This window comes from Oncorhynchus mykiss, chromosome 1 (assembly GCF_013265735.2).
Source record: "Oncorhynchus mykiss isolate Arlee chromosome 1, USDA_OmykA_1.1, whole genome shotgun sequence".
In the NCBI taxonomy this organism is placed as follows: domain Eukaryota; kingdom Metazoa; phylum Chordata; class Actinopteri; order Salmoniformes; family Salmonidae; genus Oncorhynchus; species Oncorhynchus mykiss.
Genome location: NC_048565.1, coordinates 81,635,349 through 81,649,793, shown reverse-complemented (window position 1 = coordinate 81,649,793; position 14,445 = coordinate 81,635,349). Strand labels below are relative to the sequence as shown.

At 45.4% G+C, this 14,445-nt stretch overlaps 3 protein-coding genes across 4 annotated transcripts in view; 1 reads left to right on the top strand and 2 right to left on the bottom strand.

The window, feature by feature from the left end:
- Positions 1-1,382, top strand: part of LOC110530466 (SPARC (osteonectin), cwcv and kazal like domains proteoglycan 2) — a 77,355-nt gene extending 75,973 nt beyond the window's left edge. Inside the window, exon 10 of one of the 2 annotated variants that reach the window (XM_036986874.1) lies at positions 1,014-1,382. In XM_036986874.1, the coding sequence (XP_036842769.1) occupies positions 1,014-1,150 (137 nt within the window). In that variant the 3' untranslated portion in view covers positions 1,151-1,382. The remainder of the gene's footprint in view (positions 1-1,013) is intronic. The other variant, XM_036986871.1, reaches the window with a different exon arrangement.
- Positions 1,383-4,375: 2,993 nt separating this feature from the next.
- On the bottom strand, positions 4,376-7,821 carry tysnd1 (trypsin like peroxisomal matrix peptidase 1). Its single transcript, XM_021613537.2, has 5 exons — positions 6,953-7,821; positions 6,226-6,824; positions 5,791-5,921; positions 5,315-5,500; positions 4,376-5,003 (listed from the first exon to the last, which is right to left on the bottom strand). The coding sequence occupies exons 1-5, from the start codon at positions 7,433-7,435 to the stop codon at positions 4,801-4,803; spliced, it is 1,602 nt and encodes a 533-aa protein (XP_021469212.2). The 5' UTR covers positions 7,436-7,821; the 3' UTR covers positions 4,376-4,800.
- Positions 7,822-7,995: 174 nt separating this feature from the next.
- LOC110530473 (GTP-binding protein SAR1b) lies at positions 7,996-14,400 on the bottom strand. Its single transcript, XM_021613563.2, has 7 exons — positions 14,308-14,400; positions 12,857-12,929; positions 12,491-12,610; positions 12,292-12,357; positions 12,048-12,151; positions 10,141-10,272; positions 7,996-9,595 (listed from the first exon to the last, which is right to left on the bottom strand). The coding sequence occupies exons 2-7, from the start codon at positions 12,912-12,914 to the stop codon at positions 9,479-9,481; spliced, it is 597 nt and encodes a 198-aa protein (XP_021469238.1). The 5' UTR covers positions 12,915-12,929; positions 14,308-14,400; the 3' UTR covers positions 7,996-9,478.
- Positions 14,401-14,445: the final 45 nt, after the last annotated feature.

The window sequence follows — 14,445 nt, the reverse complement described above, 5'->3', positions numbered from 1 at the left end:
ACATCACAAATAGCCTACTAACCAAGACTTCGGAGCAAACTTTTTCAATACCTGGTTTGCATACACATTATTGCCTGAGACTCCCGAGTGGCGCAGCATCTCAGTGCAAGAGGCATCACTACAGTCCCTGGTTCAAATCCAGGCCGTATCACATCCGTCCGTGATTGGAAGTCCCATAGGGCGGTGCACAATTGGCCCAGCGTCGTCCAGGTTTGGCCGGGTAGGCCGTCATTGTAAATAAGAATTTGTTATTAACTGACTTGCCTAGTTAAATAAAGGTTAAATAAAAAAATATATAGTTAGCATTTACTGGTAGATATCAAGTTGAAACGTCTTTCCCGGCTACCGATGACGTTCTTCTGTGAGCTGCTCCATGCCAAAACCAGTTGTGAGCTGCTCCATGCCAAACCAGTTGTGAGCTGCTCCATGCCAAAACCAGTTGTGAGCTGCTCCATGCCAAAACCAGTTGTGAGCTGCGCGCTCTTGCTGCCTGCAGATGATATTCCGCTACTTTGTGCATCATTTCTCTATTCTACTACATAATGGCTAATTGGGGCGGCAGGTAGCCTAGTGGTTAAGAGCGTTGGGCCAGTAGCCGAAAGGTCACTGTTTTGAATCCCCAAGCCGACTAGCTGAAAAATTGGTTGATGTGCCCTTGAGCAAGGCACTTATCCTCAATTGCTCCTGTAAGTCGCTCTGGATAAGAGCATCTGCTAAATTATGAAAATGAATAAGTCATATACCTCCACTACACTACTTTGATATGCATCAGTGGGGATTAAGAAGTGAGTATATGCAGTGCCACATTCAAGTCAGGGATTATTTGCACTCTAAAGAACCGCTTGTCGCTGTGAGAAGTATTTCAAGATAAAAATGGTTGTCTGGCTGGACGGAACCTGCTGCTGATTAGAATGGTTCCTGTGGCAGGGTTCAGAAACAGCCATTAAAACACAGACAACGTCAAACACATGCCCTTTAGTTCACCTCTCTCTCTCTCTCTCTCTTTTCTCCAGATGACGCGGTGGCATATTCAGGTGATTTTGGCAGTGGGGTCGGATGGGAGGATGAGGAAGATAAAGAAGCGGAGGAGAATGCAGAGGAGGAGGAAGGAGAGGTGGGAGAGGCAGATGATGAAGGATATATTTGGTGAAGAAAACAATGAAGTCTAGCTAGTCCAACATTACTACCGGAGCATCTCAACTTCTCTCTCTCTCTCTCTCTCACACACACACACACACACACATCCACACCCACACACACACACACAAATAATGATCCTGGAAACCTGAAGAGATGGACACAATTGAAAAAATTGTTTGGAGAAGAGGAGGGGTGGTGGGTTGGAGAAGAGGAGGGGTGGTGGGTTGGAGAAGAGGGATGTGGGGGGTTGGAGAAGCGGGGTGGGTGCGGTGGGTGGTTGGAGAGGGTGGGGACGGTGGGGGGTTGGGTGGTTGGAGAAGAGGAGGGTGGGGGGTTGGAGAAGAGGAGGGTGGGAACGGTGGGGGGGTTGGAGAGGAGGGTGGGGACTCTGGGGGGTTGGAGAAGAGGTGGGGACGGTGGGGGGTTGGAGAGGAGGAGGTGGGGACGGTGGGGGGATGGAGGGGAGACGGTGGGGACGGTAGGGGGTTGAAGGGGAGACGGTGGGGACGGTGAGGGGTTGAAGGAGAGGAGGGTGGGGCGGTGGGGGGGTTGAAGAAGAGGAGGGGTGGGTTGGAGAAGAGGAGGGGTGGGGGGGGGTTGGAGAAGAGGAGGGGTGGGGCGGTGGGAGAAGAGGGATGTGGGGGGTTGGAGAAGCGGGGTGGGTGCGGTGGGTGGTTGGAGAAGAGGAGAGTGGGGGGTTGGGTGGTTGGAGAAGAGGGTGGGAACGGTGGGGGGGTTGGAGAGGAGGGTGGGGACTGTGGGGGGTTGGAGAAGAGGTGGGGACGGTGGGGGGTTGGAGAGGAGGAGGTGGGGACGGTGGGGGGTTGGAGAGGAGGAGGTGGGGACGGTGGGGGGTTGGAGGGGAGGAGGTGGGGACGGTGGGGGGTTGGAGGGGAGGAGGTTGAGACGGGGGGTTAGACTGGAGGGTAGGGGGTTGGAGAGGAGGTGGGGGCGTTGGAGAGGAGGAGGTGGGGACGGTGGGGGGTTGGAGAGGAGGGGGTTGGAGAGGAGACGGTGGGGGGTTGGAGAGGAGGGTGGGGACGGTGGGGGGGTTGGAGAGGAGGGGGGGGTGGTTGGAGAAGTGGAGGGAGGGCGGTGGGGGGTTGGAGAGGAGGAGGTGGGGGGTTGGAGAGGAGGAGGTGGGGACGGTGGGGGGTTGGAGAGGAGGAGGTGGGGACGGTGGGGGGTTGGAGGGGAGGAGGTGGGGACGGTGGGGGGTTGGAGAGGAGGAGGTGGGGGGTTGGAGAGGAGGAGGTGGGGGGTTGGAGAGGAGGAGGTGGGGACGGTGGGGGGTTGGAGGGGAGGAGGTGGAGACGGGGGGTTAGACTGGAGGGTAGGGGGTTGGAGAGGAGGTGGGGGCGTTGGAGAGGAGGAGGTGGGGGGTTAGAGAGGAGGAGGTGGGGACGGTGGGGGGTTGGAGGGAGGAGGTGGGGACGGTGGGGGGTTGGAGAGGAGGAGGTGGGGGGTTGGAGAGGAGGAGGTGGGGACGATGGGGGGTTGGAGGGGAGGAGGTGGAGACGGGGGGGTAGACTGGAGGGTAGGGGGTTGGAGAGGAGGTGGGGGCGTTGGAGAGGAGGAGGTGGGGACGGTGGGGGGTTGGAGAGGAGGGGGTTGGAGAGGAGACGAGGAGGGTGGGGACGGTGGGAGGGTTGGAGAGGAGACGGTGGGGACGGTGAGGGGTTGGAGAGGAGGGTGGGGATGGTGGGGAATTGGAGAAGAGGAGGAGGGGTAACAATGTGGGACATCAAACTAGAAACTGTGGTCTGACCAGTCAGGAGATGTGTCCTAAATTCTTGTGAATATCTTTATTTTCTGTTGTATGTGCAAGACAACTTTCTCCTGGAGAAGTTTTTAGCAGCTGAACATTTAAAGTTAAAGGCAGGAAGCAGCTGGAGGTTATGTGCTCATGTTAGGAACTGGAGATGCTTTTGGGTGCTTCTCAATTAGTCAAAAGTGGCTTCCTACCATTGGTTCCTATCCTTAATTTCCTTTTTTCTCTGCACTGATATGAAAGAACTGGACAGATAAAAGTCAATTTCCTTCGGGCTTTTGCTTACTGTTTTCACCAACCCAGTGCTTTCAAATTAGTGCAGAAGGGGAGGAGTAGAGGAATCCACTTTATACTCATTGTATTTCTATTGCATAATTGAACTATCCCCATTCCATCCCGTATGCTTCAGCTCATCTGTGACAGTAGTTCTCTGTCTCATCAAGTCTAGTAAAATAAAGTTTCTCACTCTACACTCCTAAATGTGAATAAGTGTGTCTGAAGACAGATTTGCGACTATTATTATTATTAGTCCTGTATTGCTAATGCCTTGAGATACTGGCAGACAGTACTGCTTGATTGACAAGTGTCCATTGTGTCATCTGTGGATCAACATTGTGTTTAATAATAAAATACATTGGTTCTATGTGGCCTTACCAGGCCACCATACTTCTCTGTCATACTGTCTTCTCCTTAATCTTGGTTTCCCAGAAGTAAAATTCTTGCAAAGTTGTCATTTCCCATTCTCGCCGTTTACACGTGAATCTGTCGACGAGCGATTATCCTCTGGTCTTTTGTCCACTCTGGACTGTTGTGTCCAGCAGTTCACTTCCATTCCTCCTAACCTTTTTCTGCAGCTTCTGAGGCTTACATCTATAGGAGGCTAGCAAACAACCGTGGCGCTTTGTCGTAGGACTAGTAGGCCCTAATAAAGTGTTACCTCAAAGCGTCTACAACAGGTTCAAATAATATTTGAAATCTTTCAAAAACGTTGAATGTTTGCTCCAGCCTACATTGCGTGCCAGATGAACTATATTTGTTCACTGCATCGGGGAAGCTCAATAAAGCCCAGCCAAAGTGTTTGCAATTATTTCAAATAGTACTTGAACCCAGGTCTGACATCTATAAGATCCTCTCTCTGAGTGCAAGGGAGAGAATAACAGATGTGTGAAAAGGGGTCTTGGCAGCTTTTTCCTCTCAGCTACCCAAAGGGACCAATCAGTCTGTGCAACATCAGATTTCTCCGCCCGGCCGGGAGCAACTTCTTAATTTTATGATGCTTTACTGTAATAGTAGGAATTTATCCTTGAGATGGGTACCGTATGAAAACAGAGATGACATGGTGGAAAACGCTGAATGTGTTCGGTAATAATCTGTAGAGATAGTATCTAAAGCTGTGAAGACTCATTATAGCTCGTTTTATATGTGTGTCTGTGTGTCTGACATTGGGGGAAAAAACAAGATGGGTCATTATCAATCCTATCATATAAGATCTTTATTGTCTGAGAACAATCTGTTACACAAGACAGTGTCAGAGGCTCAGACAGTAGTATGAATGAATCATGTATGTACTAAAATCAACTCATTTCAAATACCAGTACTTCAAAGATGGAACGTTAGTCAGCTCTGGTCCACTCGTGGTAATCATGTTACGGTGGTATTGTAACATTGAGGAGAGACGAGACTAGTCTGGCTGACACGCGAGCTGCGACTCACGGTCAAGGACTTAGAAAGGCTGGTGTTAGCAAGCCTAAGAAATGACGTGATGGTAGATAAACGTTCTCACATTTCAAACTGATATTAGTAGAACCTTAAAAAAAGGTCATAGAAAAGTGAGAAAGTTATTGCCTGACAGAAGTTAGTCTTTGTAAGTACTCTGTGTGTGTAATTAGTCACAGTTTGCTCTGAGCAGTCTGTAGCCTCCACACCCTCCTGACTCCCTCATCGGTCGTATCCAAGTCCCGGAACACACCAATGTCGCTCTTCTGGGCGTATCGCCATAGCAACGGTTCCAAGACAGTCATTGGGACACTGAAGTTCAGGTGAGGGTAGGTTACCTTGGCAGAAAAGTCTCTGGTGTTACTGGAAACCAGACCTGGAATACAATAAGGACAATCAGCCATGAGGTTTGGGTTAGAGAGAGAAGGGTCTGAAATGTGGCATTAGACACAGTACTATTAATGAATGGCTGTCCTGTCATATTTTCTATGGTCAACCAGTGCCCCCCACTGTTAAAAAAACAGTATCACTCTTTCAAAATCTGCAGTTGCAGGCTTCTGTTCCAGCCACAGCTGTTCATCAGGGCCTTGGCCCTGAATCAGGTGTTTTAGAGCAGGGCTGGAACTAAAGCCTACAAACCCAGTCGCTCTCCAAGAGCAGGGTTGACTAACTCCATCCATGGCTTACCTAGCAGCTCTCCTGATCCTGCCCGCACCACAGCTCCTCCGCTGGCCCCTGCCTGCACTGCAGCGGTTGTCTGCAGCATGACAGCCTGGCCATGACAGCCGATCGCCCTGGACAGGATGCCACTGGTCAGAGAGGGACCACAACGCTGGCCGAAAGCTCCGTAACCCACCACCACCACGTCCTCACCTACGGACCGACACGAGGAGACAACTCAAACGGCACCCTATCACCTTCGAGATTATTTCAATATCTGAATCACATTTAGTTTATAAAGCCCTTTTTACATCAAAGATTTTTACAGTAACCCGGCTTAGTAGACCAATCAGAAGCCCAATGACAAGATAAGGTTTCCTCCTTTCAGGCAGTTTTAGAAGAACCAGACTCAGAGGAAAGGCCCATCCTCCACTGGCTGTCCTCTTGTGAAGAAAGAAAGAGTACACATAGTGGAGTCAGTGTGACAGTGACATCATGTCTACCTGGTGTAAACGATGTGGCCAAGCGTGACACAACTACCTCCGGGGGAAGGTGTCTTAGCTGCACCACGGCTACATCATAGGGAGACGATGCCTTGGTGGAGTACAGGACATCACTCACCACGGCATGAAATCTATGGGGAGGAAGAAAGGAACGTAAGTAACAGAGCCTTCACTTTGTTCTGGATAATGTTGTGTGGACTACTTTCATCTTCATGCTGGTATGGAACAAATGTTACTTTTTTATGTTTGCCCTGGATTTCTCTTGGAAACCAGCGTAAGTGAAACTTGAACCATCAACCCTGTATCTCCCATACCATGAAGGACATGACCTCTTGGCAGAGGTTGCACTACACTTGCATACATGAAGCTTCAGCATTAATGAACTTCCTATGAGATGCATACAGAACAGTAACCATTATTGGTGTTGAATCTTACCTGTCATTGGTGTTGAATCTCAAGGTGACAACAGGTTTTCCATTGACAACATGTCGACAGGTGACCACCAACCGCGGACTAACCAGAACCCCAGAGCCCCAGAATTGTCCAGCGTCTACTAAGGCCACTGTGGGGTACGTCTGAGTTTCAGTTTCACTCTGTAAGGCTAGAAAGAAGTCTGTGGGCTCCTGCATGTGGTGGATCTCTTGGTGTGGATTGCAAATATTCACACACTGTGTGATGTTCCTCAGAATCATCTGGAGCGAGCACACAAGTGTCAGCCCAATCCACTCGCTGGCTTTCCAGCACAAGGGGGACACGATCAAACCGACGAGGAGCGTTCGGTCTCCGTGGGGCACAAAAAGCCCCCCTCCCTCTGTACCGGGCAGGCAGCGGGCATCAGTGAGAATGAGAGCATTACCTTCCCCGGACAGGTTACTGATGATACCCTTGCTTAGTGTGCCCATGAAGAGATCGGGGCAGAAGGCGCCGAAGGGAGAGCCGCAGGCGAGGACCGCGCATCCTTTCCGGAGAGTGGAGCTGGTCGCCCATGGTATGGTTCCAAAGTTGATGTTTGATGCTTTGGCCAAGGCTGGTACCTTTGTTGTTGTTGTATGAAAAGACAAAATACAGATCATTAGACTGTCAGCATTAAATGGTAACAATGAAAATACTGTAAAGAAAACACATGACTACAAGCAGGTTACTCATTCCAACTGTCTGGTACCTTGAGTACAGCAAACCAGCTCAGAAACTCTGAATCCCTAACCATCTCTGCATCATCATCCTCCTCCCCACCGTAAAAACTCCACTTATCAGACTCTTTGAAGATCTTCTCGAAAGCACTCTTGAACTCCAAACAGTTAGCGAGCATCAGCAGCTGTGCTGTCGCTTGGTGTTGATGCCGCGAGGTGCTGTTGCTCTCCGCGACGGTGCATGACTGGTATGCGCATTGGTTTCTGTCCAAATCTCGCTGTTCATGGATGTTAAGGCTAATTTTGAGTTTTCCACTGAAACTGTCTGGTAGCAAGACCCGGTGATCTGAAGAGAAAGCGTCCTTGTCATTCATAAAGCGAGAAAAGATAAGACCATTGCAGAGAACGAGACTAGTCTGTGAGTTCAGGATGACTCCACTACAGCTTACAGGTTTCTGATCAGAAAAAGACTCAGACACCGTGACCACGCAACACATTTTTTCAGTCGACTCCATTTCGTTGTCAGTAGCTGGGGTGTAAAACGAGAGTTTCTATTGGTCAAATGCAGGTAGATCCCTCCCCGTGTCGTTCCGTTTAAAAAACGTTTTGCAAAAGAATAGGCGTAATAAATACACCCCCTGGCTAACTAGCTAACATGAACTTTGTGCCAATGAAGCTTATCGACTTCCACCTACCAGGAAAAAGTGAGTTTAAAAGTACGACAACATATTCAAAAACCTTATGATGCGGATGGCGTTGCAGAATGACATCCAGAAATATCGATCATATCCTATCATCCAACAGGCAAAATATATATGATTACTAATTTAACACAAACAAACAATATTAATACGATCGACCTTAATGCCGCGCGCTGCTTCCGAAACTCTGGTCTCATTGGACCAGAAGGAAAAGGGGGTGTAATGATAGCTTGAATTGTTACGTGATTGGCTTTCGCTTCTCCAGCTGTTTCCGGTTTCATTGGATAGTTTCATTTTAGTCCAAGGAGAACCAACAGTAAATGTGTCAGATCATGGATTGTAGAACATAAAATGAAACAAAAAAATCACTAATGGATTGTCCAAAATATTTATTTTGATAAGAGGGCATGCAGAATAATTTCACATTATGTACAAAAAGGATAAAAAGTACCCTCTATCTATTGCACTCACATATATTGTGTATTTCCTACAAAGCCTATATTCTTCAGTACCACACAAGTACCCTCATATTATAGCTATGAGCAGCCAATAATCACCAAGTACTTATTTTACAGTAACAAAAACCATCGATACAGTAGGTAGGTACTGGTAGTTGAAATGACATACATCGTCTGTGACTGACAACGTGGTTGTAATAAAACCCTGGTATTACAAAATACTGCACCTTTGTATTACAAACAAGCATTAATAAATAAAAAGTGATAATGCACTTGTAGTCACATTCATGGCATCAGTTGGTAGTGATTCAACTTGAATTGATCGATCAAAAACATTCATTTGACAACTTTGTCCTCATTGGTAAAATACTCCAGCTGTGCTTGATTGAGCTTGCCTGTTGCAATGGAACCAACAGAAAAGTCCCAGAAGTACAAAGTGTTTGAAATATTTCTAATAGTATTTGAACCCAGGCCTATATTACGTGGAAGGCAACATCAGCAATGGCGAAAAGAAAACGCGGAACTGTTACACCAATAAGCACTCCTCTGTAATCAAATGCCACCGATTTAAAAAATAAACCGGGGTTACAAACTGGTTCAAAGCGATGGCATGTCCTACCCTATAAGTGTAGAGGTAACGTTGCCGAACATAGAGGGGATTGCCTAACTAACTTAATCATATTAATAAGAATGGTTTGACAGACATGAGGTATCCTTAAATGTTCACCACCAGTAAGTAACCGATAATATATAATTGAAAACTACGAAATGTGTAAACTACGAAATCTTGGGTTTGCAGGTTGATACTTGGCTTAGACAAGGAAGTTTGAATTCACTACATAGGGCTCAGACGACCAATTATCAATGGGTTCAACTGTTAGAGGGTTATCAAACAATCACTAGGCCTGAATATTTTAATAGCTCAGTGTTTCCCCAACAGCACATATTTTTATTGTAGCCCCAAACAAACCAGAATTGATTCAACTTGTCAATTTATTATCAAGCCTCCATGAGTTGAATGAGGTGTGCTTATCCGGGGCTACAACAAAAAATACTGAAAGTTTATCAATAAAAGTACATTTTTCTTAGAAATATATTTACTTACTGAGGGCACACTCAAATGCAAAAATTACAATGAATGCTAGCAGTTGATAGCTTTTCCAGCAGGTAGATGTGTGAGGCCTGTACTCTTGTGCATACAAAACAGTTGATAAACAAATACTCTTCCTTTTCACACTATTGAGCCTTGCTGGCCTGCATTACACATCGATCATAGTTACTGGAACCATGCTGGAAAGGACAATTAGAAAACAAATGATGAAGCCCACCCAGTAAGGTTCAGGTTAGCTCTATCGTGTGAATCAGGCAAAAGAGAGATAAGATGGGAGTGATATATAGATCAGTCAATGTACTGTGAGAGCCAGCGGAAACCATCTCCATATCCCTGTCTCTTCAGAACACTGCACATGAAGATCTCCATGGGCCTCAGGTTCAGCTCCTTCAGTGACACATTACCCTGAACAGAGATACACACGCAGACAGACAGAGACAAGTAAAGATGAACCTCCATTCCAACCTTTTCCTTTGTGTTGCAGTGAAGGCGAGACCTCAGAGTTAGCATAATAAACTACCATAATTAAGTTGATGCTAACTGTACTTTAAATATAAATTTGTCATCCCAATCTAGTCATTGTCAAGACTGGACCCCTCTGCCTATCTCTGTAGGCCACCACCTTGAATTAGTTTCATCAGACGTCAGTTTCTCTGGAGGCTGCTGCTTTAGAGGGTAAACCATGTGGGGTGCATTTAACAGTAAGCCTCTCTCCTCCTGCAGGTTGGCATTTATTGTAATGAATCTTGATCTGGAGCCAGCTCTGCAGAGTCATCACTAGCTATCACAGCCACAAAGATATCCAACCTAATCCTAACCTTAAATTTTTTTTCATGAATTTTTACTATGTTGCCAATGTTGACTTTGCAGCTGGGCCATCTAGCAGAAATCTCTCAGTTCTGCCTCCAGGGCAAGAATTGTGACAAACATCGACCTGCTCTCCTCCCTACCTTTCCAGTAGTGTGTCCAATGAGCCCGAACATCCCTCTGAGTGCGTCTTCACTGATGGCCTCTGGACGGTCGATCTTATTCCCCAGGATAAGTACAGGCACGTTGGAGATGGTGTCGTCTGTTAACAGCGCCTGGAAAGAGAATGTAGAGTGCCAGTTTAATGCCCCGCTCATCAGTGAAAAGCAATGGTGTATTGGTTAGCATTTAGCCATACAATATCTACTGGGTGTAGGATAGGCTGCTTATTTACAGTTTTTCCCTATGGTTAACACAAGTTTGCTGAAACTAAATCTCAGGTACACAAAACTCTAACCACAAAACAGTTAGCCATCTTCTCCAAACCCCACAGACATCTTGCAAAATGAAACACAGCAATCAAACTCATGTACTCCCTGCTCAAAATGAAACTCTGCATACAAATGAGACACACACACACACACATCAAATTAATCTAATTTAGTGACAACCAAGATCACACCGATGTGACATATTCAAAGCAATACTATCAGAACCTATTTCAGTGTAAAGACTTAAGTTTTTGTAGTTATACTGTTATTGTTTGTGTTTACTCAAACAAGAAAGGAACACAAATGCAGGATACGGGCTATGGTTGATAAGCTCACTCTGATGTTATTAAAGATGGCAGGGTTTTCAATAATCTGTTGTATGATTTCCCGCAGTCTTATGGCACTATTTTCAACTACCATTTGCACAATGGCAGCCTCCTTTTAGTCTGTAAATAGACGCGTTCTACCAACGTGGTGGTCGTCTTTCAGTTCTACAAAAACAAAATAGGATACAGTACAGTAAACACTACAGTAACAGTATACAATAAACATGTTACAAAGTAGTATTGCTCCCAATTTCATACATACAGTAATACATGAAACATTTACTTTGTTTCCCCTTACAGTGTGTATTGGAATCGACAGTCTTCACTGTGTTTTATGTTGTACTACTGTCAAGTAGTAAAAGTAGTAGAGCCAATGTCTGCAGTACATACTGTACCTATTCTCATTTTGGAACGATCCAGATGATGGATGCTACGGTGAAGCGGCTCAGATTGGGCTCTCTGCCCAGCCTCTCTCATGGTCAAACCATGGTTCAGATTGGGCTGCACTCTCTGCCCAGCCTCTCTCATGTTCAAACCATGGTTCAGATTGGGCTGCACTCTCTGCCCAGCCTCTCTCATGGTCAAACCATGGTTCAGATTGGGCTGCACTCTCTGCCCAGCCTCTCTCATGGTCAAACCATGGTTCAGATTGGGCTGCACTCTCTGCCCAGCCTCTCTCAAGGTCAAACCATGGTTCAGATTGGGCTGAACTCTCTGCCCAGCCTCTCTCAAGGTCAAACCATGGTCGACCACATGGTCCACCACAGTCGCCAGATATCAGATATTACTCTCCTTGTTCTTAGTCTTCCTCCACCTCTACCTCTCTCTGCCAAGTTTGCATCCATTATTCTCCAAACACAGGAGTACTCACCTGTGGACTTTTTATCCATACCAAAAGGTCTGATTGCAAAGTGAACATTTAGTGTTTGCACATGTTAAGAGTGAATGTGATCAATTGGTCATTTACCGTAGCTTGTTGAACAGTGTTGCTTTTCATTTGCACACAAGAGATTTTATTTGTGAAGATTGTGCCAAAGGTAGAGAATTGTGTGTTGTGTTTGGCCAAATGTTTGTTATAGAATTGCAATCTGAGTGTAAAGCAAAACGTTCCAGTAGTATTGCAGATTTGGTGTATAGTTTTGCTTAATGAGTTACAGGTTTGGTTCATTGTGCCTCATGGGCCAGTTTTAGTGTGTAAACAAATGGGAAAAACTGAAATACTACTATTTGTATTCTTTGTGGAATGTTTTTTTTGGGGGGTGGGGTGGTGGGGGGGTGCGATGACTTACTTACATCCAGTTCAATTTTGGCTTCTTGTAGTCTCTCATGGTCTGCCGAATCCACCATGTAGACTATACCGTTTATAGCTGGGAGGTAGTTCTTCCAGATTCTCCTGGCTGCGAGTGAAAATCAAAGCAGTTTCATTGTTCACAAGTGACCTCTCACTGCCACTTAAGCCTCAGTATCACCTGAAGGTTTCAAGACTTAACCATTAGAGAAAGCACAGTGTGCATACAGTTTGAGTTCTAATGTGTACCTTGTGTGTGACCACCAAGATCAAATGTTGTGAATGTCATCCCAGCAATGGTCAGCTCTTCTGATGCTGTGGGACAGAGGCAGACAAATAGACTAGCTGAGGAACCACCAGATAAGGGTCATTCGATGAGCGCACTTAAGACAACTACAGACAGCCATAAGTAAGTGAGCAAGGTGTCTGAACATCCTCCATGTCTTACTGGGGTGTAGTGTTGGCACATGCTGTCCCAGTCGGTCATCTCTGAGCATGTGCAGTAGTGTTGTTTTCCCAGCATTGTCCAAACCAAGGAACACCAGTTTCCCAGACTTCTTATATAAACCTAGAGGGATAAACAAGAATAGAGACAGTTTATTTACCACCAGATGTAATGTAGTAAAATATGCTGATGAAAATATGACACGGGATTGAATACCTGATCTGACCATATTATGAAACGCAGTTATTGGTAGAGCATGAGGGTCAAAATACAGGTACACTCAGAAATAAAGTCTCAATCTTCAGTAAGTAATTCATTTTTCTCCAGTAGTTAGTTTTAATGATTTAATGGTATACATTTTAACTGTACCTAGTAACTGCAGCACACCACTGAGGCCTCTGTAGATCCAGTTAAATATAAAGGACATGTCTGTTGTCTTCACCTGAAACAGAATGGTTAGAGGTTTCAAACACCTGAAACAGCTTTTTCCTACACTCTAGAGGCATGATCATTAGGAGTAATTCTATGCAGAAAAAATATGCATTATTTTTTTACATATCTCAGCACACATCTTGAGCTGTCTGGTAGTTATTTTTTTTAGGCAACTAAATATGCATCTCTGCTAAAATCTGGGTAACAGATTGAAAGGAATGAGTATGAAATAACTAACAGAGAATACCCTCCACACACGTGATAAAATACAATTTTGTAGTGAAAATCACAAATCACACAGCGCAATAGACCTAGTCATGGCTATTTAACCTCCAATACTGAAGCTCAATTGTTCAAACTTTTTTTCCCAACCCCGGATTACCTCTTTGGTATGTGCAAACTGCTCCCAGTTGTTGTGCCAAGGCGAGAAAAGTGAAGGAAAATAATACATCTACCACAAACTGTAGCCCGTTCACACTAACTGATCGAGAGCTATTCATGTCTCCTGAGACCCGACCTGGGAACCCCAGGGTCCAAAATTCCAACTTTTCCCTCTGGTCTGGGTCGGGTCTCAAGTCTATGTAATGACAGCTGATAGACCTGAGTGGACCCGACCACGGCTCTGCATAGCTTATAGCATATTTATTTTACGTTAATAAAGGTTCATTTATTGACTTATAGAAGGCTTAGCCAACATATAAAGATATATTTGTTAACCAGAAGAGTAACTTGGCTGATAAACATGATTTGTTTTGTCAATCGGGGTCGGGTCTAGGTCTGATTGTCCTCGGTCATTTCAGGTCCAACTTTTTGGACCCGAGAAGACTTCTAAACTGATCATAGTACTCAGACTATTTTTATGAACAAGTTGTGGCTACAGATGACATTTGACACGTCCGGGGCTGTCATGGAGCACCTGTTACTTTCTTGACAGTGTCTACTAACTTGCTGTGTGAATATTATAAAAGTAACCTTACAAGAATGCAAAAACGAATACAAGAGTTAACCTATAGCTGCCCAGCTATGATAAAATACACGGTTATTGAGTAAGATTGGTAGTTTTATTGACTAAAGACGTGCTATACATTATAACTGAAATTGTTACAATGGAACTGGCTAATTACACAGTATCCTAGCTATACTGTTGTTGACACCATATTGCAATTCGGTCTGTGACTGAAAAGTTGCAACATCAGAGTTGCTGAATTAAACAGCAATATGAAGTTAAACAACAAACCGAGTAGGCTAGGCTGAATAGTTCGCAATTATTACAGCCCACTCCCATACGATCAAACTAAAAACATACTAGCTTGATTTTATGATAAACAAATATCTACTAGATAATGATTTTCATGTAACTACTGAAGGTAAACATTTCAACAATTTACCTTGTCTCAGTGGTTCTAACACTCCGTCCTGTTACTTTTGGTCCAGGCTTTCTCCGTGGATGACAGGTCGAAATTTGACAGTTCACCGGAAATGCGTAAGAACTGGGGGGGGGGGGGGGGGGGGGGGATCCAATACGT